The sequence below is a fragment of the Microchirus variegatus genome (assembly GCF_963457635.1).
Source record: "Microchirus variegatus genome assembly, chromosome: 1".
Classification (NCBI taxonomy): Eukaryota; Metazoa; Chordata; class Actinopteri; order Pleuronectiformes; family Soleidae; genus Microchirus; species Microchirus variegatus.
Window position 1 is genome coordinate 45,857,946 of NC_139802.1, and position 23,879 is coordinate 45,881,824.

At 39.9% G+C, this 23,879-nt stretch overlaps 2 protein-coding genes across 2 annotated transcripts in view; one reads left to right on the plus strand and one right to left on the minus strand.

The window, feature by feature from the left end:
* Positions 1-13,878, plus strand: part of fgfr1b (fibroblast growth factor receptor 1b) — a 22,563-nt gene extending 8,685 nt beyond the window's left edge. The window contains exons 3-17 of the mRNA XM_083889819.1: positions 1,108-1,209; positions 1,298-1,470; positions 1,569-1,692; positions 2,257-2,447; positions 4,426-4,570; positions 5,992-6,182; positions 6,274-6,419; positions 7,375-7,496; positions 7,930-8,040; positions 8,147-8,337; positions 9,761-9,883; positions 10,647-10,717; positions 10,813-10,950; positions 11,509-11,614; positions 13,322-13,878. Coding sequence (XP_083745945.1) covers positions 1,108-1,209; positions 1,298-1,470; positions 1,569-1,692; positions 2,257-2,447; positions 4,426-4,570; positions 5,992-6,182; positions 6,274-6,419; positions 7,375-7,496; positions 7,930-8,040; positions 8,147-8,337; positions 9,761-9,883; positions 10,647-10,717; positions 10,813-10,950; positions 11,509-11,614; positions 13,322-13,405 — 2,018 coding nt within the window. The 3' untranslated portion in view covers positions 13,406-13,878. The remainder of the gene's footprint in view (positions 1-1,107; positions 1,210-1,297; positions 1,471-1,568; positions 1,693-2,256; positions 2,448-4,425; positions 4,571-5,991; positions 6,183-6,273; positions 6,420-7,374; positions 7,497-7,929; positions 8,041-8,146; positions 8,338-9,760; positions 9,884-10,646; positions 10,718-10,812; positions 10,951-11,508; positions 11,615-13,321) is intronic.
* A 3,106-nt stretch (positions 13,879-16,984) lies between these two features.
* On the minus strand, positions 16,985-21,366 carry stc1l (stanniocalcin 1, like; the record flags this gene model as incomplete). Its single annotated transcript, XM_083910218.1, has 5 exons — positions 16,985-17,267; positions 18,178-18,281; positions 19,987-20,094; positions 20,196-20,338; positions 21,240-21,366. 5 exons carry the CDS (start codon positions 21,364-21,366, stop codon positions 16,985-16,987), a joined length of 765 nt encoding a protein of 254 aa, XP_083766344.1.
* Positions 21,367-23,879: the final 2,513 nt, after the last annotated feature.

Here is a 23,879-nt window from a genome sequence, read left to right on the forward strand (position 1 = left end):
GTTTCCTGTTGTTAAAGTCTGTCTAACATGTTCTTAACTTTTAACAGGTACTAATAAATTATTTACGCTGTTATTTGAGCAAAATACGCTAACGCTAACAATGGTTAGCCCAACGTTTTCCAACTTCTCAACTGGAACAACTTAACGTAAGATGTAAATGGATCGCACCGTTGAATTTACGTCTTATTTGTTGTTATTTGGCATTCAGGGTGGATCTAGGGTGAAATTTTGCTCACGGCTCCCTCTGGTGGACGATTGGGCGATATTTAAAATGTAAAATTTGTCCGGCTAAGAGCCAATTCCAATTCCTATCTTAACCCTCAAGCTCAACCCTTAATCTTAACTGGTCCTCAAAACCAAGTGTTGAGGGTTATTTTGTCACTTAGAAATGGGACACCCCTTAAATGCAGATACGTCTTCAGACTGTAGGGGGCAGAATAACGCCAAAGCTGCGTCCAGTCTGTCAACTCCAAAAAAGAAGAAGAAGAAGAAGAACAGATTAACGTCAGGATTATTTACTACGATCCGTTTGTCAGTCAAGTTATTAGGTTGTCAGTTAGTTATAAGATGATATTAGCTTGTCCGCACCGGCCGACTATTGACAAAAGATCGTAAAATAAAAATAAATGTTACGTCAACAATGACGTCAGTAATCCATAATATGGGCCTAAACTAAGATCATTTTTATATCTCTGTTAACAAAGAAAATACTTCATTTGTATCGCACTCGTTTCGCTGCTTTCGACGCTACATCTTTGTTATGTGAAAACACGCAATGCATTCTGGGTAGCCCTTGCTCCCAAGGGTGGTCTCGGGAAAATCTCAATATTGAGGGCGATACAGCCCTTAAACTTGACCTCAACTTAATTTTTTAGGGTTAAGATAGGAATTTGAATTCACCCTTAGTCTAACAAAAGTCTGTATTTTAGAGCTCAACCCTGAAAAATCCACATATACGTCAAACATCTAACTAAGTCACGTTCATCTTCAGGAGTGACAGACAACAAACCTCCTGAAGATCCACCGACACAGATAAATGGAGGTTAAACTAACCCTCAGCAGAAGTTCCTCTTCCATCATCTCCGCTGTCGACCTTTTGTTTTGCAGCCGACGCGGTGAAATCCTCCGAGGACGAAGAAGACGACGAGTCGTCGTCGGAGGAAAACAAACTCTCCAACGAGCTGTCGACGAGCAACGAGAAGCTTCAGCGTGAGACTTCTGTATTTTCTGTCGGTGGTTGATTTGTGGATCATCATCATCATCATCATCACCACAATCTCCTCTCTCTTCTCTGCAGCGACGGCTCCTCAGTGGGTGATGCCAGAGAAGATGAAGAAGCAGCTCCACGCCGTTCCGGCCAGCAGCACCGTCAGGTTCCGCTGTCAGGCGTCGGGGAACCCTGTTCCGTCTCTGCGCTGGTACAAGAACGGGAAAGAGTTCAGCAAAGACCAGAGGATCGGAGGCTTCAAGGTGAGTGTGTGTGTGTGAGTGTGTGTGTGTGTGGAGAGGGAATGAGCGGAGTTCTGAAGCAGATGTTTGAACTTGAACCTTCATGTTCTGTCGCTCAGATCAGAGGACACATGTGGACCCTCATCATGGAGTCTGTGGTTCCGTCAGACAAAGGCAACTACACCTGTGTGGTGGAGAACCAGCACGGCAGCCTGAAGCACACGTACCTGCTGGACGTCGTCGGTGAGAACGTCCAAAAAAACTGTCTTTATTTCACTGTTAGACAGACTTTAACAACAGGAAACTGAAGTTTGTAAACCACTCACTCTCCCACACCAAAGCCCATAGAGAAAATCAGTGATTTTAGCTCACAGGGACACAGGAGCTGCTGTGTCATCATTGCTACTAGCTGCTAATGTTAGCATCCATGTCCAATAACTTGTACTATCATTCAGTATTATATTTATCTGTCATAGCATGTTAGCATGCAAATCATCTACTATGCAGCCTGAGATACGTTTACGCTCATCGAAACAAAATGGCTTCCAGAAGAGACACAAGGGAAAACAACTATTTTAGCCGCTTAACTAAACACTTAGCTCATAATATTTACGTCAATTTAAGTCTACGTTATCTTTAAAAACATGTTCACGTCTTTATCTTCACTTTAGCAACAGGAAACTGAAGTTGCTGCTGTGTCACCACTGGTACTAGCCGCTAATGTTAGCATCCATGCCCAATAATGTGTACTATCAATCAGCATTATCCAAAACTATCTCGTGTCTCACACGTTTTAATCTCTTCCAGAACGTTCTCCTCACAGACCGTTCCTTCAGGTCGGTCTACCCGCTAACCAAACCGCCGCCGTCGGCGCCGACGCACGGTTCGTGTGTCGCGTGTTCAGCGACCCTCAGCCTCACATCCAGTGGCTCAGACACATCACGGTCAACGGCAGCAGAGAAGGACCTGACGGGCTGCCGTACGTCCTCGTCCTCAAGGTCAGAACACCACAAAAACACACGGCAGAGGTCACGACAAAAACACCAGAGGTCAGGACAAAAACAAACACCAGAGGTCACGACAAAAACAAACACCAGAGGTCACGACAAAAACACCAGAGGTCACGACAAACACACCAGAGGTCACGACAAAAACAAACACCAGAGGTCACGACAAAAACACCAGAGGTCACGACAAGAGGTCACGACAAAAACACCAGAGGTCACGACAAAAACAAACACCAGAGGTCACGACAAAAACACCAGAGGTCACGACAAAAACACTAGAGGTCACGACAAACACACCAGAGGTCACGACAAAAACAAACACCAGAGGTCACGACAAAAACACCAGAGGTCACGACAAGAGGTCACGACAAAAACACCAGAGGTCACGACAAAAACAAACACCAGAGGTCACGACAAAAACAAACACCAGAGGTCACGACAAAAACACCAGAGGTCACGACAAAAACACCAGAGGTCACGACAAAAACACCAGAGGTCACGACAAAAACACCAGAGGTCACGACAAAAACAAACACCAGAGGTCACGACAAACACACCAGAGGTCACGACAAAAACACCAGAGGTCACGACAAAAACACTAGAGGTCACGACAAAAACACCAGAGGTCACGACAAAAACACCAGAGGTCACGACCTCCTCCTGCTGATGCTGCTCTTTCAGACGATATCACACAAAGGCAAACTTAAAGGTGCCATATGTAAGAATGTGGCCAAAAACAGTTACTACACTCAAATTCAAAACACCGAGGTCTTTTAGGTTTTCGTTTTCTGACGTAACTGGTTCAACCCGTGGTTGCTCGGCAGCTGAGACTCTACCGACTGCAATGATTGGTAGACGGCGGTAGGTGGCGCCACATGACGCCAAAACATGATTTCAAAACATAAACATGATTTGCAGTCTGCAAAATATATTTTTTATTGCAAATATTTAGTCTGTACTGTTGTTGTTGGTGAGTTCAGTTTGTTATATGAACATTATTCCTGAGTCTCTGTGACATATTAGGAGGATTTGATCATTTATTACATAATGCACCTTTAAGACAAAAGTTTTATGAAAACATTTATTCATTCAAAACAAATAAAAACTTACTTCCTGTACAACAAAAATAACTTTAGCATAAATAAAAGCTTAGGCTTAAGCTGCCTTTTTCTCCCAGAAGTTACAAAAATAAACTGTACACAAATAACACAAACTGCTGTTTAGTCTGGTTTTTCAAAATAAAATAATAATAATAATTTTTTTTAAATTATTTTTAAGTTTCGCTGTTACTCATAGAATAATTTATTTTGCTCGTATCAAATAAAAATCCTGGGTTTTAGTCAATAAATCAATAAATATTTTGGCCTAAAAAGCCATTAAATACATTCTGTTTATGATCATATGAGACAAAACAACCATGAATCTTCAGTTTCAGCCTTCAAAATATGTTTTAACTGCTAAATAACATTGAAAGGATTGTGGTTATGGAAGCTCTATCACTGAATACTAACTAAATTGACATTTATTTAAAATATATATAAAATTACCCATTTTTTTGGATAGATTTTGACACAAAAAACCCTGAAAATGTGTGGAAACTAAACAGGAAAAGTCAAAGACTCAGTGAAACCTCTCTTACCTTGTTTCTTCCACGTCTGTAACAGCTGCAAAAGATGTTTTATTAACTAAAAGTCAAACTAAACCATAAATAAATCAGTGAGAAGACAGAAAAGAAGTAGGAAATCACAAATCTTTGCTCTCACACCTGAGTCTCATCAGCTCATCATGAAGCTCTGATAACGACCTGTTGATTTAAATCAGCTTTTACTGCGAGAACAAGAAAACATGAACAAATTTTACTGTCTCAGGTTTGTGCTGCTGCTGTTTTTACATCGTTTGACGATATTTGATGGAAACACGACGTTTTTGTGTTTATTTAAACGCGTGGTTGTTGTCGTCTGGTCTTCAGTCTGCAGGTCTGAACACCACAGATAAAGACATGGAGGTCCTGACGCTGAGGAACGTCTCGGCGGGCGACGCCGGCGAGTACACGTGTCTGGCGGGAAACTCCATCGGCGTGTCGTACCACTCGGCCTGGCTCACCGTGGTGGAAGGTGAGCGGACGTGAACACTATTTGTTTGTGTGTCGTGGTTAACGGTTAGAATTCAATCCCTATTCTGATTTATCGTCATTTTAAATGAAACCAGAATCGTTTCTTGCACAAATTGTTCACTTTTTCCCTGATATGCTGATATATCAGGAAGTCCTTGGACCAATAACCAGTATTTTCACTACATGTGGATGTAATTGAAGCTTCATGTTGGATATTTTTGACTTTTTTAGGCTCAAACTTTTAACAGTTTCCCCCAAAATGAGGCTGATTTTAGTCGTGTAATTAGCAGTAATGAGCTAAAAACAGTGGTTTACATGGAATCTGACTGTAAAATACGTCAAATTTACTCTTCACAGATCTCGTCTTTAATTCAGAATTCAGAATTCTTTACTTCAGCTTCATCGAGTAAAGGCGGACCTCGTTTTTACGAACTTTACAGAATGAAAGCAGCTGCACATTTACGAGCTACTTTTTTACGTTTTCTCGCCAAGTAAAAGTAGCTTAAAACAGGAATATTTAAATCAGTTTAAGAATGTTTAACTAGTACAATCTTAGAAATAAGGGTTCCAAAAGTGTTCTTAAAGTGTTCTTCTACAAGGGCTGAGGTTCTACCTGGAAAGGTTCCACCTGGAGCCCTTGAAAAAACACCTCAAGACAACGCTAGAAAGCAGGTAGCATTAGCAAAGTTTATACAATGCTCGAAAGAAGGTAGCAATAGCAAAGTTTAGACAATGCTAGAAAGAAGGTAGCATTAGCAAAGTTAAGACAGCGCTAGGAAGAAGGTAGCATTAGCAAAGTTTAGACAATGCTAGAAAGAAGGTAGCATTAGCAAAGTTAAGACAGCGCTAGGAAGAAGGTAGCATTAGCAAAGTTTAGACAATGCTAGAAAGAAGGTAGCATTAGCAAAGTTAAGACAGCGCTAGGAAGAAGGTAGCATTAGCAAAGTTTAGACAATGCTAGAAAGAAGGTAGCATTAGCTAAGTTAATACAACGCTAGGAAGAAAGTAGTATTAGCAAAGTTTAGACAATGCTAGAAAGAAGGTAGTATTAGCAAACTCAAGACAACGCTAGAAAGAAGGTAGCATTAGCAAACTCAAGACAACGCTAGAAAGAAGGTAGCATTAGCAAACTCAAGACAACGCTAGAAAGAAGGTAGCGTTAGCAAACTCAAGACAACCCTAGAAAGAAAGTAACACTAGCAAAGTGTATACAATGCTTGAAAGAAGGTAGCATTAGCAAAAGGGTTCTCCTTTGAGGACAAGCTGAAGAACCTTATGGTTCTACTTAGCACTTGTATTCCTAACAGTGTAATCTCTACTAAGGTCTGGAAGTCTGGTGTTTGTTTCTTGGTTTTTCCGTCCAGACTTTCAGAATAAAGCGTAATCTCTTGGATTAAACCATGTGTTTCCCTGTGGTCACAGACCTCCACCCCTCGCCCCTCCCCTCTCAGACGTACCTTGAGATCTTCCTCTACTGTCTCGGCTTCTTCGTCATCGTGGTCCTCGCGGCGGCGGCGGTCGCCTGCCGACTCTGCTGCTCCCCGAAGAAGAGCGACTTCAGCGGTCAGCTGGCCGTGCAGAAGCTGGCCAAAAGCATTCCTCTGAGGAGACAGGTAACATCTCATCCTCCTGTTTCCTGTTTCCTGTTTCCTGTTTCCTGTTACAGACCAGTCACGCTAACGTCTTCTTCTTCTTCGCCTGTAGGTGTCGGTGGACTCGTCGTCCTCGCTGCGGTCAGGGATGTGTTTGATGCGTCACTCTCGTCTCTCCAGCGCGGCGACCACCGTCCTGGCCGGAGTGTCGGAGTACGAGCTTCCCTACGATCCCGTCTGGGAGCTGTCGAGAGATCGGTACGGAAAAAACTTTATTTAACCAGGAAGTCCGTTTAGATTCCATTTTTACGTCGGAACGGGACGTGAAGTCACCTCGTATTTCGGGCTAGCTACAACTGGAATGCACCAATAGACCATATATTCCAGTCTTCTACTTTAGTTTTCCGGTTGGCAGGTTGAGAACCACCTGGAAGTAAGACTGTACTGAGTAGCCACCAGGGGGCGACTCTGCTGGTTGCACAAAAACTTCTACTGAGCTTCTACGTCTTCTCACGTGATTTTTACAGGTGTATGTGGACGATCGGTGTAATAACGACAGGGTTGTAAGCATTAGCATGTTGGCATCGGAAAGTTAGCCTGCTAGCGAGCACAGTTCTATCAATAATCAACAAACGCTCAAATAGGGAAATAAGCAAAGTTTAGACAAAGCTAGAAAGAAGGTAGCATTAGCGTACTCAAGACAATGCTAGAAAGAAAGTAACGCTAACAAAGTTTTGACAATGCTAGAAAGAAGGTAGCATTAGTAAAGTTTAGACAATGCTAGAAAAAGGTAGCATTAGCAAAGTTAGGACAACACTAGAAAGAAGGTAGCATTAGTAAAGTTTAGACAATGCTAGAAAGAAGGTAGTATTAGCAAACTCAAGACAACGCTAGAAAAAGGTAGCATTAGCAAAGTTAGGACAACACTAGAAAGAAGGTAGTATTAGCAAACTCAAGACAACGCTAGAAAGAAGGTAGTATTAGCAAAGTTTAGACAATGCAAGAAAGAAGGTAGCATTAGCAAAGTTTAGATAATGCTAGAAAGAAGGTAGCATTAGCAAACTCAAGAAAACGCTAGAAAGAAGTAGTATTAGCAAAGTTTAGACAATGCTAGAAAGAAGGTAGGATTAGCAAAGTTAAGACAATGCTAGAAAGAAGGTAGCATTAGCAAACTCAAGACTGTTCTCTGTGTGTGTGTGTGTGTGTGTGCTAGGCTAACGCTGGGAAAGCCTCTGGGTGAAGGCTGCTTTGGTCAGGTGGTGCTAGCCGAGGCTGTCGGACTCGACAAGAACAAACCAACCCGTCTCACCAAGGTGGCTGTGAAGATGCTCAAAGGTGAGTGGTGGGGGGGAGGACACAACCGTGCTGCACACAGGAAGTGATTTCAGAACATTGCGCTAGTAAAGCGAGACGACAACAACAAACAGGATGGAGTTTGTCTGAAAACACAAAGAAACGTCCACGAACATTTTCAGAAGTGAATTCTGCTGCTTAAAAAAAAAAACCCCGCGATTGTCTCCGCCCACCCCTGCTCTGCTGCTGTATACACGCAAACGCGCCCTCGGTTAGGCCTGACGGAGCACACGAAGGACGCAGCAAACGAATAACCTTACATCATTTCTGTTCACGACGAACAAACGAAGGCGGTAATAGCAGAGTAATAGCGTAAAAAACCCTATCGCTAACCCCGTAAAAAGTTACGTACTGCAGCTTTAAGATGATCACGCGGCTCATGTTTTCATGTTTACGTTTACGTCCTCGTGTGCAGCCGACGCCACGGAGAAGGACCTGTCCGACCTGATCAGCGAGATGGAGATGATGAAGATGATCGGCAAACACAAGAACATCATCAACCTGCTGGGAGCCTGCACTCAGGACGGTGAGTGAGCGAGCGAACGAACGCACCGGCGTGAACGTGAACGCGATGAACGAATGCAGCTCACCCCCGTCACCTGCCGCCCCGCCCCCCCTCCCCCCCCCCTCAGGTCCTCTGTACGTGGTGGTGGAGTACGCCTCGCAGGGCAACCTCAGGGAGTTCCTGCGCGCTCGGCGGCCGCTCGGCCTGGAATACTGGAGCGGATCCAGGCAGACGACGCTGGGCAGCTTGGAGGTCAGGGAGCTGGTGTCCTGCGCCTACCAGGTGGCCAGAGGGATGGCCTACCTCGCCTCAAAGAAGGTCAGACTGTGTTGCATGTGGTAAGAATTATGGTACGAGATCATTTTACGATCGTTGGTTCTCAAAGTGCGGCCCGAGGGCCAATGCCGGCCCGCAGAAACATTTCTGGCGGCCCCCGCAATGAATTACAGTTGATAGTTTTAATCCAGGAGCGACAAAGCTTGTTAAATGTTTATTGGACATTACTGGATACAGACCAATAAGTGTAAACTGTATTTACTATGTCATCAAATTTTGGATGACAGTGACACAGTATAGTATGACGTTTCTGTCAAATTTTGCCATTTAAATTTTTTCCCAAAAAATTGTCACATTTTGGACGACATAGTATAGTATGACGTTTTTGTCAAATTATGGACCAAATTTTTTTTTGAAAAAAATGTCAAATTTAGGAGACGGCATACATGTCATTTTTGTCAAATTTTGGAATTAAATTTCTTTTTGAAAGAAATTGTCAAATTTGGGACGACAGTAGTGTACAACGTTTTTGTCAAATTTTGGACCAAAAACTTTTTTCCCCAAAAATTGTAAAATTTTGAACGACAGTATAGTATGACGTTTTTGTCAAATTTTGGATCTAATTTTTTTTTGAAAAGAATTGTCAAATTTGGGACGACATAGTATTGTACAACGTTTTTTTTAAATTTTGGACCAAAATCTTTTTTGAAAAAAATTGTCAAATTTGGGACAGCATACATGTCATTTTTGTCAAATTTTGGACTGAATTTATGTTTGAAAAAAATTGTCAAATTTGGGACGACATAGTATTGTACAATGTTTAGAACCCAAAAAAGGGTTCTACTATGAGGACAAGCCGAAGAACCTTATATGGATCTACTTAGCACTTTTATTTCTAAGAGTGAACAATTGAACATCCAGACTTACATCAGAAATAAGGGTTCCAAAAGGGTCCTTCTGCAAGGGCTGAGGTTCTACCTGGAACCATTTGCTTCTGAAAAACCCTTTACAGAAGATGGGTTTTTCAAGGGTTCTTGGTAACACTAATGGTTCCAGTAAGAACCATTTTGATCCAGAGAACCCTTAAAAACCCCTTTCCTGAATACAGGCTTTTAAAAGGGTTCCAGGTGGAACCTTTTATAAAAGGGTTCTTGGTAGAACTTTTATAAAAGGGTTCTACCAGGAGCCAAAAAACGGTTCTATTATGAGGACAAGCCGTAAAACCTTATATGGTTCTATTTAGCACTTGAGCTAACCAGGTGTTTAAAGCAGAACTTATTATGTTTTTTGGTACCTGAAGGCCACCATACATCCATAAGATGCACTTTTACAACCTGCAGTCTCACCGTTAGACGTCACTAATTTTTACTCTCTGGTCCTCGGCTAGCTAACGATCTCCTGTGCGCTAACGCTAACGGCTAACACCGTGATTAAAACTCTCGTCTCCTCTGTCTCGGATGTCCAGTGTATCCACAGAGACCTGGCGGCCAGGAACGTCCTCGTCACGGACGACAACGTGATGAAGATCGCGGACTTTGGTTTGGCCCGAGACGTCCACCACATCGACTATTACAAGAAGACGACCAACGTGAGTCGACTTTTTAACGAGAACCTCAGTGAAATAACCACAGATTGTGTTATGCTAATAGTCGACATCCCCCTGAACAAGGATCTGTTGAAAATATTTGCAAATCTCTTAAGGAATAATTATTATGAATTTTTGAAATTCAGGAAATGATCCATTTGCTCTGATGCACTTTGACAGTGAGCTGACTTTCTTTAAAAAAACAAAAAGTATCTCGGAATGACTTGAAATTTACCATCATAATAGTCGGCATCGCCCTGAACAAGGATCCGGTGAAAATATTTGCATATCTGTTAAAGAATAATTTTAATTAATTTTTGAAAATCAGGAAATGATCCATTTGCCCTGATGCACTTTGACAGTGAGCTGACTTTAATCTCAAAAATAAAAAGTATCTCGGAATGACTTGAAATTTACCATCATAATAGTCGGCATCGCCCTGAACAAGGATCCGGTGAAAATATTTGCAAATCTCTTAAGGAATAATTTTAATGAATTTTTGAAAATCAGGAAATGATCCATTTGCCCTGATGCACTTTGACAGTGAGCTGATTTTCTTCTCAAAAACAAAAAGTATCTCAGAATGACTTGAAATTTACGAACATAATAGTTGGCATCGCCCTGAACAAGGATCAGTTGAAAATATTTGCATTTCTCTTAAGGAATAATTTTAATGAATTTTTGAAAATCAGAAAATGATCCATTTGCCCTGATGCACTTTGACTTTCTTCTCAAAAACAAAAATGATTTGTGTGTGTTTCCTCAGGGTCGTCTGCCGGTGAAGTGGATGGCACCTGAGGCTTTGTTTGACCGGATCTACACTCACCAGAGCGACGTGTGAGTCATTCAGCAGATATTCACTCATGAACGTGTGATGAACGTGTGATGAAGGTGTGATGAAGTCATGAACGTTGTGATGACTCTGTGTTCAGGTGGTCGTTCGGCGTGTTGCTGTGGGAGATCTTCACCCTCGGTGGATCTCCGTACCCCGGAGTTCCTGTGGAGGAGCTGTTCAAGCTGCTGAAGGAAGGTCATCGCATGGAGAAACCAGCCACCTGCACACAGGAACTGTGAGTTCACACGTTCACCTTCACACGTTCACCTGCACACAGGAGCTGTGAGTTCACACGTTCACATTCACTATAAAAACCAAACCCCAAGGAGACCTGCACCACCTGTCACTGTCAAGCTTCATTGTTGTTTTCTTACTTCCTGTTTTATTTTGGTAGTCTGCGTTCAAGTTTCCTGCTGCTGTGATTGCTAACACCGTTCACCTGTGTCTCGTTGACTCCGCCCCTTCCTGTGTGTTTATATACCTGTGCTTTTCTAACCTTCACTTCTTTACCCTCAGGGTTAACTGTGTTCTGCATGTTTTTGTCTGCTTTGAACCACTTTTATATTTAAATAAATGATTTCTCTTGATTAAAATGTCAGGAAACGTCTTTGTTTTTGTCAAAAAAACACAAAATAATTCAGTTTTTCGTGATTTCTTTTGTTTTATGGAGCAAAGAAACTGGAAAATATTCACATTTAAAGAAACTTTGAGAGTGTTCGAGCATCTGTTTGACAGTGTGTGTGTGTGTGTGTGTGTGTGTGTGTGTGTGTGTGTGTGTGTGTGTGTTCCTCAGGTACCTGATGATGAGAGACTGTTGGAACGCCGTTGCGTCTCGCCGGCCGACGTTCCAGCAGCTGGTGGAAGATTTAGATCGTACACTTTCTCTGATGGCAAATCAGGTCAGTGATGGAGAATTCATCTTTGACTTTAGAGGTTTTATTGTGTGGAAAACATGACATTTTCTATTATTTTTAAATACATTTTCTTGGGTTATAGAGCTTCATTATCATTGTTTAAGAATAAACTTCATTAAAATAGAGATTTTCTGTAATTGTTTAGTAAGTACCTAAATCTAAAACTTGTTAAAATGAGCCTTGTTGTCTTAAAAGTACCTAAAAAAGTGCCTGCATTTCAAAATATTCATATTTAAAATATATAAATATATATTAAAACAAAGTTACAAAGAATAACTTTCAATCTGTGGCAGTGATTTACAATTTACTGCATCTTAAAATTGTGTTTTAACAATTTTTTTTTAAATTGTTAAAACACAAAAAATTAAAGGTTTTATGTAGAAGAAAACACTGCAGTTGGACTCAGGCTAAATGTGAAATTTGAACAGTGTGAAACATATTTAAAATATGTAATTTTTTTTAAATGTCAAATTTGGGACGGCATACATCATTTTTGTCAACTTTTGGAATTGACTTCTGGAATTATTTTTTTTTAAAGAAATTGTCAAATTTGGGACGACAGTATTGTATGACGTTTTTGTCAAATTTTGGATCAAATTTTTTTTGGAAAAAAATTGTCAAATTTGGGACGACATAGTATTGTACAACGTTTTTGTCAAATTTTGGATCCAAAACTATTTTCCCCAAAAATTGTAAAATTTTGAACGACAGTATAGTATGACGTTTTTGTCAAATTTTGGATCAAATTTTTTTTGGAAAAAAATTGTCAAATTTGGGACGACATAGTATTGTACAACGTTTTTGTCAAATTTTGGACCAAAATTTTTTTTGAAAAGAAATTTTCAAATTTTGGACTGAATTTATGTTTGAAAAAAATGGTCAAATTTGGGACGACATAGTATTGTACAACGTTTTTGTCAAATTTTGGACCAAAAACTTTTTCCCCAAAATGTTTTAAATTTTGAACAACATAGTATAGTATGAAGTTTTTGTCCAAATTTGGACCATTTTATTTTCAAAAAAAATTTCACATTTTGGACAACGTAGTATAGTATGTCGATTTTGTCAAATTTTGGACGCCATAGTTATTACAAATGTGAATTCTTTCAGTCTTTTTTTTTCCCTTTGGTGGCCCTCAGTCCAATGTTGGGTTCCTAAATTGGCCCTCAGGTATCAAAACTTTGAGAACCCCTGTTTACGATGGTTTGATTCAGTTCAGGCAGCAAACACAGGTCAAAACACTCAAGGTACAGGTTGTCGAAGACTTATAATAAGACTTTAATGTACTTTTAATGTACTAAAAAACCTATTACTGTGCAATAGGTTGAAAAAGACGCGCATGACGTCATGTTTGCGCGTCGCGTGTACACCGTTTACCAGTTAGCACCGTTAGCTGCATTAGCTCCTTTTGGCGCCGTTAGCGTTAGCCTACGGTGGAAGTGGAGCGGTCTGTTTATTAAAGGAAAAGAGCAGCGCTAACAGAAAACGTTAGCGCACCTGTGTAACTGCGTGTGTGTGCGTATCTGTTTTTAAAGGTTAGCGTTGACTTTAGAGACTCATTTTAACAATCGGGAGTCACGTAAACGTTGACGCCGTTAATGTCTGACAGCACTACATTGAAGTAAAAGTAGCGTTGTTATTGATCCGTCTTCTGAATCCTGATCCGTCTTCCTCTTGTCTCCGTGTTTTCAGGAGTACCTGGACTTGGCCGTCCCTCTGATCCAGTACTCGTCCGTGGTCTCGTTCGCTCCGGTTCGTTCCTGCAGCTCCACGTAAACGTAAACGTCGCGGAAGCTTTTTTTTTTTTTTTTCTTTTTTTACACTTCCTGTGTCGCCTTCATCCTGTTTCCTGTGACGATGATGAAGATGAAGAAGATGAAGAAGAGCTGATGTTATTAGTGTGAATATTGTAAATAATATTTTTATGTCAAACAAAAATACGACACAAAGGGAAGAATTTAATAAAATACACAAAATTCAGTCACTTTTTAATTTATAGATCTAACGTTTGTGTATTTTATTAGTTCCTTCTGTCGTTTTTTGCGGTTCGTTCTCGTGCTGCGGCTAATTATGATCTTCTGAATCGACGCGTTTGTCAGTTTTATGGATTAAAATAATCTGTTAAATGTCAGAAAATGTTGCCCAAACCAAAGAAACACATTTTTCACAAATCTTTGTATTATTGTTTTTGCAGCTCTATAATTTATTTTGTGTATTTCTTGTGTTGAACGTTATTGCACTTATGTCCATTTTCAGTCTGCAGTTACACAAACAAACTCTGTTTATGACGACAATTAACAGTATTAAAATCCTCCTTATACTTTTCTACCTGTGGCTATGTGTGTGTGTGTGTGTGTGTCTATTATACTTATTATATTATACTATTTGATTTGACCCTTCAGGGCCACCATACGGCACAGTATGTTGTAGTTTTCTGTTATGTTAGTTCAAAAAAAATCTATTTCAAGTTTCACTCTCCCACACCAAACCCCATTGAAAAAACTACCAATTTTTTTCTCACAGGGACACAGGAGCTGCTGGTCCTCTGCTGCCTCGTGTGGTCACTTTGTGTCACCGAAGTTAAGTCTAAATTAAATATTTTCAAAGCCGAATTCACTAAAATCAGTCATTGTAAGTTAGTGATGGAGGCAGCAGTGGATCAACAACTCCTGTGAACTCCTGTGTCTCTGTGATGTTAAAATCACTGGTTTACTCTATGGACTTTGGTGTGGGAGAGTGAGTGGTTTACAAAGTGACACAAATGTGCAGTTTTTTGGGGCAAAAAAGTGTCCTGAAAGAACTGAAACCTGAGGGTTCTGGACAAATCTGTTCTAAAGTTTAGTGATTTGGCAAAAAACGAAAAGACGACAGAGAGATTTAGCTGTTTCCTATTGTGTGTGTGTGTGTGTGTGTGTGTGTGTGTGTGTGTGTGTGTGTGTGTGTGTGTGTGTGTGTGTGTGTGTGTTTTGACCTTGGAGATGAGCGGATAAAGAGTCTCACTTATTGAATTCATGACTATGTCTGTGTGTGTGTGTGTGTGTGGTGGACGTTAAGAGATAAATTATGAGGATGACACACACACACACACACACGCACGCACACACACACACACACCGGACAGCAGCAGGTGAAATACATCATTTATCTGCATCTGTGACACCGTGTGTGTGTGTGTGTGTGTGTGTGTGTGTGTGTGTGTGTGTCTCTGGCTCAGCTCACACAGCTTCTCTCCTTCCTGTGTTGGAACAGGAACAACAGTTCACTTCCTCCTCAGAGACTCTGCAGCTTAATCTCTTCCAGATAAGTTTTCCTGGACACACACACACACACGCACACACGCACACACACACACACACACACACACACACACGCACGCACGCACACACACACACACACACACACGCATACACGCACACACTCACCCACCAAAGCCCATTGAGAAAACCAGTGATTTTTGCTCACAGGGACACAGGAGCTGCTGGTCTACTGCTGCCTCGTGTGGTCACTTTGTGTCACTGAGTTAACTCTAAATGAAATATTTTAAAAGCCGAATTGACGAAATAACTAATTTGAACATAGTGATGGAGGCAGCAGTGCATCAACAAGTGTGTATGTTAAATATTGTGCTGTGATGTTAAAATCACTGGTTTTCTCTATGGACTTTGGTGTGGGAGAGTGAGTGGTTTACAAAGTCTGTCTAACAGTGAAGATAAAGACGTGAAACATGATCTTAAAGACGTCGTAGACTTAACCTTTATCACGTCAGATGTTTGTTCTCTTTCCTCTAAAGGAGGAGCAGGAGGAGGAGGAGCAGGAGAACACAGTGTTTGTCTTCCTCACTGTGGCTGATGGAGGTTAATGGGTCGTACCACTGAGGCCTGGACTCATTATTCACTGTGGACAGATGGTGAAGTGAGGAAGATCCACAACAACACACCTGGACAAACACCAGGAGGAGCAGGAGGAGGAAGAGGAGGAGGAGGAGGAGGTCAGACAGTTCACATGTTCATTAGCATGTTCATGCTGATGGAGATTATTCTTTAAACTTCTTCATTTTTATTTATTTATTTATGTATAATGCTGTTTCTAACTCATTTAAATCTTTAAAAACATAGTTTCTCATATTTAGATTTATTCTTTTTAAGAAAGAAAACCTCCTTAAAATACCAATCAGATTAGATTAGATTCTCTCAATTCAGTTTTATTGTGAGATCAAGGTCAATTAAAGTAAAAACAACAACATAAATTAAAATGATCTTAGATTAGAGTCAGTGTGAGACTAGATTCAAATTTAGATCAGATTAGACACAACATCAGTGTTAAAGTCAATTAAAATCAAAGTCAGAATCATATGAGATTAGATTAGATTATATATGGGATTAGTTCAATTCCGTTTCATTACAATTATTAGAACAAAAAAGTTTAGATTAACGTGAACTCAGATTTAGATTAGAAACTAAATCAGTTAAAGTAAATTAAAATCAGTGTCAGAATGATCATAGATTAAATACATTTGGATTAGATTAGATTATTAATTCCCTGCTGGTGAAATGCTCTGATCGAGAATCAGAAAATATAATTTTTTCTGTCCAATCCACAGATTATTCAGTTTAAATCAAGAAAAAACACTGTGGTGCACGTGCGCCACCTGCTGGCTGCTCTGGAAACTACATGAAGGACGTTTTATTCTGTGTGAAACGTCTGTGTAATCACACAAATGTCTTACTCTCTGTATGAAAACACATTTTCTCTGATGGTTCTTCTTCAGTTTAAAAAGTAAGAGTAAAATAAAACAGATAATAATTATTAAATCAAGATAAATAAACAGAACCTTTAGTTTCATCAAATCATTATTTATTTTAATTTGTATTTCAACACAAAAAGCTCTGATTTTAAACATCACAAACAACTACAGTGATCGTCTCACGCCAGCTAACGCTCAGGGGTCAGGAGGTCGTCCACGACCAGCATGGAGGCGACCTCTGACCTCTGACCTCTGACCTCTGACCCTTAAATACATCAGCTTCATAAGTTATAATAACAATAATAATAAATATCAACGTTCTCGTCTCAGGCCTCTTTTCGTCTAATTCAGATTCTAATTCTGGACAAACTTTTGAACACAAACATTTAAAAACGAGGTCGAACGACAAATGAATTCACATCTAACTCTGCGCGGTGAGATAATCTGCGATAATCTGCGATAATCTGCGATAATCTGCGATAATCTGCGATAATCTGAGATAATCTGCGATAATCTGCGATAATCTGCGATAATCTGCGATAATCTGAGATAATCTGAGATAATCTGAGATAATCTGAGATAATCTGAGGTGTGTGCGTCAGCTCTGTGGTCTATTTCTCAGCCTCGGCCTCGGCGTCGTCCACAGACCTCCTGGCGAACAGGTGCGTGTCGTCTCGTCCTCTGAAGCTCGGCTGCACGTTGAACACCGGCGTGTTCCTCCAGCTCGACGGGCTGTTGAACGCGAGGGCGGAGCCTGCGACGCACGGCTTGTTCTGCACGAGCTGCAGGAACGTCTCCATGTCGGGGCCCAGTCTGGACACCAGGCCCGACCTCACCGCTGCCACCGTGTGTTCGTCGCAGGACTGCAGCGTCTGCAGCAGCGTGCTGTAATACCTGCACACACACACACACACACACACACACACACACACAGAACAGGAAGTTAAAAAAAAAAAAAAAAAACTTTATTTAAACAGTCTACGACATAAGACAGACTTTTCCAACCGCGCCAAACCTCATAGAGAAAACCAGTGATTAAAGCACCTGGCAACACAGGAGCTGCTGGTCTACTGCTGCCTCGTGTGGTCACTTTGTGTCACTGAGGTTAATCTGAATTAAGATTTTTAAAAGCCGAATTGACAAAATCAGTCATTGTAACTCAGTGATGGAGGCAGCAGTGGATCAACAAGTTTGTTTGTTAAATACTGTGCTGTGATGTTAAAATCAGTGATTTTCTCTATGGGCTTTGGTGTGGGAGAGTGAGTGAGTTTACAAAGTGACACAAACTTTGTGTTTCAGGCTGGATCTTAAGTCTACGACGTCTTAAGAACATGTTTCACATCTTTATTTCACTGTTAGACAGACTTTAACAACAGGAAACTGAAGTTTGTAAACCACTCACTCTCCCACACCAAAGCCCATGGAGAAAACCAGTGATTTTAGCCCACAGGGACACAGGAGCTGCTGGTCTACTGCTGCCTCGTGTGGTCACTTTGTGTCACTGAAGTTAATCTTAACGAAGATTTTCAAAAGCCGAATTTGACAAAATAAGACATTTATTTTGACATTTGAACTTGAAGTAGATCAACAACTCCTGTGAACTCCTGTGTGCTGTGATGTTAAAATCACCGGTTTTCTCTATGGGCTTTGGTGTGGGAGAGTGAGTGGTTTACAAACTTCAGTTTCCTGTCGTTAAAGTCTGTCTAACAGTGTAATAAAGACGTGAAACGTGTTCTTAAAGACGTCGTAGACTTAAACTGACGTCGGTTTTATTCACACAGTGTTTAGTTAAATGTCCTCTCACCTGTTGGGGAAGTGTGTCGGCACCTGCACCACCTCCCCGATGGCGTCAGGGTTGGTACGAGCCACGGTGCAGATGTCAAAGCTGGAGTAGCACTCTTCCTGCACCTTTAATTTCATTCAAAGACTTTATTTGACACTTGCACGCAGTTTAAAAGCAGAATTAATCACAACAAATGAAAGAAACGCTGTAAAAAAATGCAGTAAAAACACACTTAAATACCCTATAAAACATTGGTTCTCAAAGTGCGGCCCGGGGGCCAATGGCGACCCAGAGAAACATTTCTGGCGGCCCCGCAATGAATTACAGTTGATAGTTTTAATCCAGGAGCGACTAAGCTTGTTAAATGTGTAATGGACATTACTGGATACAGACCAATAAGTGTAAACTGTATTTACTATGTCATCAAATTTTGGATGACAGTGACATAGTATAGTATGAAGTTTTTGTCAAATTTTGGACCTAAATTTTAATTTGAAAAAAATTGTCAAATTTGGGACGGCATATATGTCATTTTTGTCAAATTTTGGACGAAAATTTTGTTTTCAAATTTGTTTGAAAATTTCGGACGGCATATGTCATTTTTGTCAGATTTTGGACCAAATTTTGTTTGAAATTTTTTTTTTCAAATTTCGGACGGCATATGTCATTTTTGTCAAATTTTGGACCAAATTTTGTTTGAAATTTTTTTTCAAACTTGGGACGGCATATGTCATTTTTGTCAAATTTTGGACCAAATTTTGTTTGAAATTTTTTTTCAAACTTGGGACGGCATATGTCATTTTTGTCAAATTTTGGACCAAATTTTGTTTGAAAAAAAGTTTAAAATTTGGGACAGCATATATGTCATTTTTGTCAAATTTTGGACCAAAGTTTGTTTGAAAAAAATTGTCAAATTTGTGACGGCATATGTCATTTTTGTCAAATTTTGGACCAAATTTTGTTTGAAATTTTTTTTTTCAAATTTCGGACGGCATATGTCATTTTTGTCAAATTTTGGACCAAATTTTGTTTGAAATTTTTTTTCAAACTTGGGACGGCATATGTCATTTTTGTCAAATTTTGGACCAAATTTTGTTTGAAATTTTTTTTCAAACTTGGGACGGCATATGTCATTTTTGTCAAATTTTGGACCAAATTTTGTTTGAAAAAAAGTTAAAAATTTGGGACAGCATATATGTCATTTTTGTCAAATTTTGGACCAAAGTTTGTTTGAAAAAAAGTTTCAAATTTGGGACAGCATATATATGTCATTTTTGTCAAATTTTGGACCAAATTTTGTTTGAAAAAAATTGTCAAATTTGGGACGGCATATATATGTCATTTTTGTCAAATTTTGGACCAAATTTTGTTTGAAAAAAATTGTCAAATTTGGGACAGCATATATATGTCATTTTTGTCAAATTTTGGACGGAAATTTTGTTTGAAAAAAATTGTCAAATTTGGGACGGCATATGTAATTTTTGTCAAATTTTGGACCAATTTTTTTTTTTTTTTTAATTGTCAAATTTGGGACGGCATTCTATTGTACAACGTTTTTGTCAAATTTTGGACCAAAAAGTTTTTCCCCAAAAATTTAAACAATTTTTACGACATAGTATAGTATGTCGGTTTTGTCAAATTTGGGACGCCATAGTTATTACAAATGGGATTTCTTTCCGTTTGTTTCCCTTTGGCGGCCCCTCAGTCCAATGTTGGGGTCCCAAATGTGCCCTCAGGTATCAACACTTTGAGAACCCCTGCTATAAAACGATGTAAATGTGCAGCGTTTACTGTTATATTTGTTCGAATAACAGACAGGTGGAGACAGACCTCAGCGATCATCCTCTGGAAGATGTTACAGCGACGGATGGTGTGAAGAATCCTGGAGGAGATTCCCTGAGAGATGCACTGAAGACTCTTCTTCACAAAGGTTTTACCCTGAAGAGAGAGGTCACAGGTCAGAGGTCACAGGTCAGAGGTCAGAGGTCAGAGGTCAGAGGTCAGAGGTCACACACACACACACACACACCGTGACCGACCTCTGTGTTGAAGGTGGCGGCCGTGTGCAGGAAGAGTTCGCAGATCTCGTGCATGCCGTCGGTGTCGCAGGTGGAGTTTTCCAGACACGAGAAGAAGCCGCAGCCGACGGCGACGGAGCTTTTCAAACATCTGGCCACGTCAGCTGCACGCACACACACACACACACACACACACACACACACACACACACACACACACACACACACACACACACACATGCACACGCACACACACACACACTTGATTTAGACTGGGGTTATAACAGCTTTGCAGCTTTATTTCGCTGTTTGACGGCCGTTTCCGCCACTTTGTAAACTCCACTCACTCTCCCGCACCAAAGCCCATAGAGGAAATCGGTCAGACACAGGAGTTCACAGGAGTTGTTGATCCACTTCAAGTCCAAATGTCAAAAATAAATGTCTTATTTTGTAAAATTCGGCTTTTGAAAATCTTCATTCAGATTGGTTTTCTCTATGGGCTTTGGTGCGGGGAGAGTGAGTGAGTTTACAAACTCCAGTTTCCTGTCGTTGAAGTCCGTCTAACAGTGAAATAAAGGCGTGAAACGTGTCATTAAGACGTCGTAGACTTAAGATCCAGCCTGAAACACAAAGTTTGTGTCACTTTGTAAACTCCACTCACTCTCCCTGCACCAAACCCCATAGAGAAAAACCAGTGATTTTAACATCACAGCACATTATTTAACAAACAAACGTGTTGATCCACTGCTGCCTCCATCACTGATTTTAAATTAGTTATTTTGTCAATTCGGCTTTTTAAAATCCTTTGCTCAGATTAACTTCAGTGACACAAAGTGACCACAAGAGGCAGCAGAGGAGCAGCAGGTCCTGTGTCGCCAGGTGCTAAAAATCAGTGATTTTCTCTATAGAGGTTTGGTGTGAGAGAGTGAGTGGAGTTAAATAGTTAAATAAAGTGAGAAAATAATAATAATAATAATAATAATAACAAAGTAACAAACTTTTTTTATTTAACAAAAAACAACATCACGTGACATAATAAAGTCAGACCGGAGCGGCGTCACTCACCGGGGCTGTTGGAGGAGAATCTCGCCCGGCGAGGAGCCGCCTCCTCCGGCAGCATCTCGAAGCACACGGCGGAGCTGAGGACGGAGAGGAGGAGGAGGAGGAGGAGGAGAGAGGAGGCGCGCAGCATGGTGATGATGAAGATGATGGTGATGAAGATGATGGTGATGAAGGTGATGATGAAGGTACAGAGTTCCTCTTCTTCCTCCAGTTGTTGCTGATTCTCTGAACTTCGCTCACATTTATACGCAAACGCCGAGCAGCCGGAGCGCGCAGCAGCTCCGCGGGAGCGCGCACCCAGTTAATGGTTAATTATCCCAGGTTTTAATTAACCTGCTGAGTTAATCTGATCTTTCCACTCACTGAGGTGGTTAAGTCCACGCCCCCCCCCCCCATCCCATTTAAAAGCATTAGTGACGTCACTGCTCACGTGTTTCCTTCATTAAATCACTTTGTGTCACAAAACAATTACATTGTTAACTTTAACAGAAGAAAATTGTGATTTTAACACAAATAACTGTAACTTTACAACTCATATAAATATATATGACACATATTACTGTGATTTAAGAGTATTTACCTGTACAAATACTCTGATTATTCACCATTTTATTGTCTAAATACTGTGTTTATTTCACAGTAATTGTGATATAGCAGTATTTTCCTGTATAAATCATAGGATTAATCAGTGTTTTCTCATGGTTATCAGTCATTTCTTGTATAAATACGATATAAATAATCCACATATTCTTATATTAACAGTGTAACATGAGAGTCATTATTGTCAACTATTATTTAACATTATTTTTCTTTATTAATAATGAGTTTATCTGAAAATTGCACTTTAAAAAAAACACACTTTAGTTCATTTTCCCATGTAAGTCTAAATAATTATAATTTCAAAATAAAAGACTAAATTAATCTACATTAAAAAAAACATGTATTTACTGAGTATTTAGTGCAGAATGACAACACGAGGTATTTAAACACATATTTAAATAAATAAATAAATAAATAAATAAATAAATAAATATTTAAATATTGACTTTTATTCTATGATGTTATTTCATTATATTTGAACATATGAAGTCTTTATTTTGAAAGGTTTCTCTGTGTGAATCAAACACCTTTGAGTTTAAAAGCAGAAGAAACAGGAAAGAGTTTGTCGTCACTTTGTGATTCAGGTCACGTCTGAGGTTCAGTGGAGGAAAAAGTGATCACTATCAGCTTTTTACTGACGTCATGTTTACTTTAAAAATAAACAATTCACAGACAACAGCAAGTCTAAAATACTACAGACGCACCATAATATATACAATATTATTATTATTATATACATGTAATATAGAAAATATATATGAGTTATGGAAATAAATCAATGAAAGAGAAAGAGGGAGCACAAATAAGAATATTAGTGGTAAAAAGTACAAATATACATATATTATACATTTGTTTTATTGTCCAAAAGATCAATATATTGATTATAGAATTAATTTCAAGCAAATCAAGGGAGAAAATTTGAATTTGACCATAAAAGTCAAATAAAAGAAATGAATCAGATATTTAAGGTTATTATTTAAGGGATTAACATCTTTAACTGTGTCTTATTTGAGTTGTTTTATTCGTATGTGGTTGCTTCTACAGCGTGTGATTATGTTTATGATCATGTTTATGATCATGTGATTGATCATGTGATTGATCATGTGATCATAAACACTCAGTTTCTTATCTCTTCAGTTTGAAGGAGGTCGGAGTTTCCGTCACGAACGGAAATCAGCGAAGCTCAAACTGAGGAGAGGAAAAACCTGCTGACCCTGATCAACCTGGAGGTCAAAGAACGCTGATAAACATCTGACTCCTCCTCCTCTCTCACACACACACACACGCACACACACACACACACACACACCCTCAACTCAAATATCTCCTTTAACCTTTAATTTAATCCCTGACAAAGAGTCAAAGTGACTATTTTGTACCAAATCTGAAAAATCTGTGTCTCTGCTTTGAGTTGCTTTGTAAAACCACTCACTCTCCCTGCACCAAAGCCCGTAGAAATAATCAGTGATTTTAGCTCACAGGGACACAGGAGCTGCTGGTCTACTGCTGCCTCGTGTGGTCACTTTATGTCACTGAGGTTAATCTGAACAAAGCCGAAATCACTAAAATAAGACATTTGGACTCAGTGATGGAGGCAGCAGTGAATCAACAACTCCTGTGAACTCCTGTGTCTCTGTAAAATCATTGATTTTCTCTATATGGACTTTGGTGTGAGAGAGTGAGTGGTTTACAAACTTCAGTTTCAGGGGAAAACATTTTTTAAACTAATTAAATCTACGTCAGCTTAAGTCTACGGCGTCTTTAAAACACGTTCACGTCTTTATCTCACTGTTAGACAGACTTTAACAACAGGAAACTGAAGTTTGTAAACCACTCACTCTCCCACACCAAAGTCCATAGAGTAAACCAGTGATTTTAACATCACAGAGACACAGGAGTTCACAGGAGTTGTTGATCCACTGCTGCCTCCATCACTGAGTTACAATGACTGATTTTAGTCAATTCGGCTTTTGAAATATTTAATTTAGACTTAACGCAGTGACGCAAAGTGATCACAAGAGGGCAGCAGAGGACCAGCAGCTC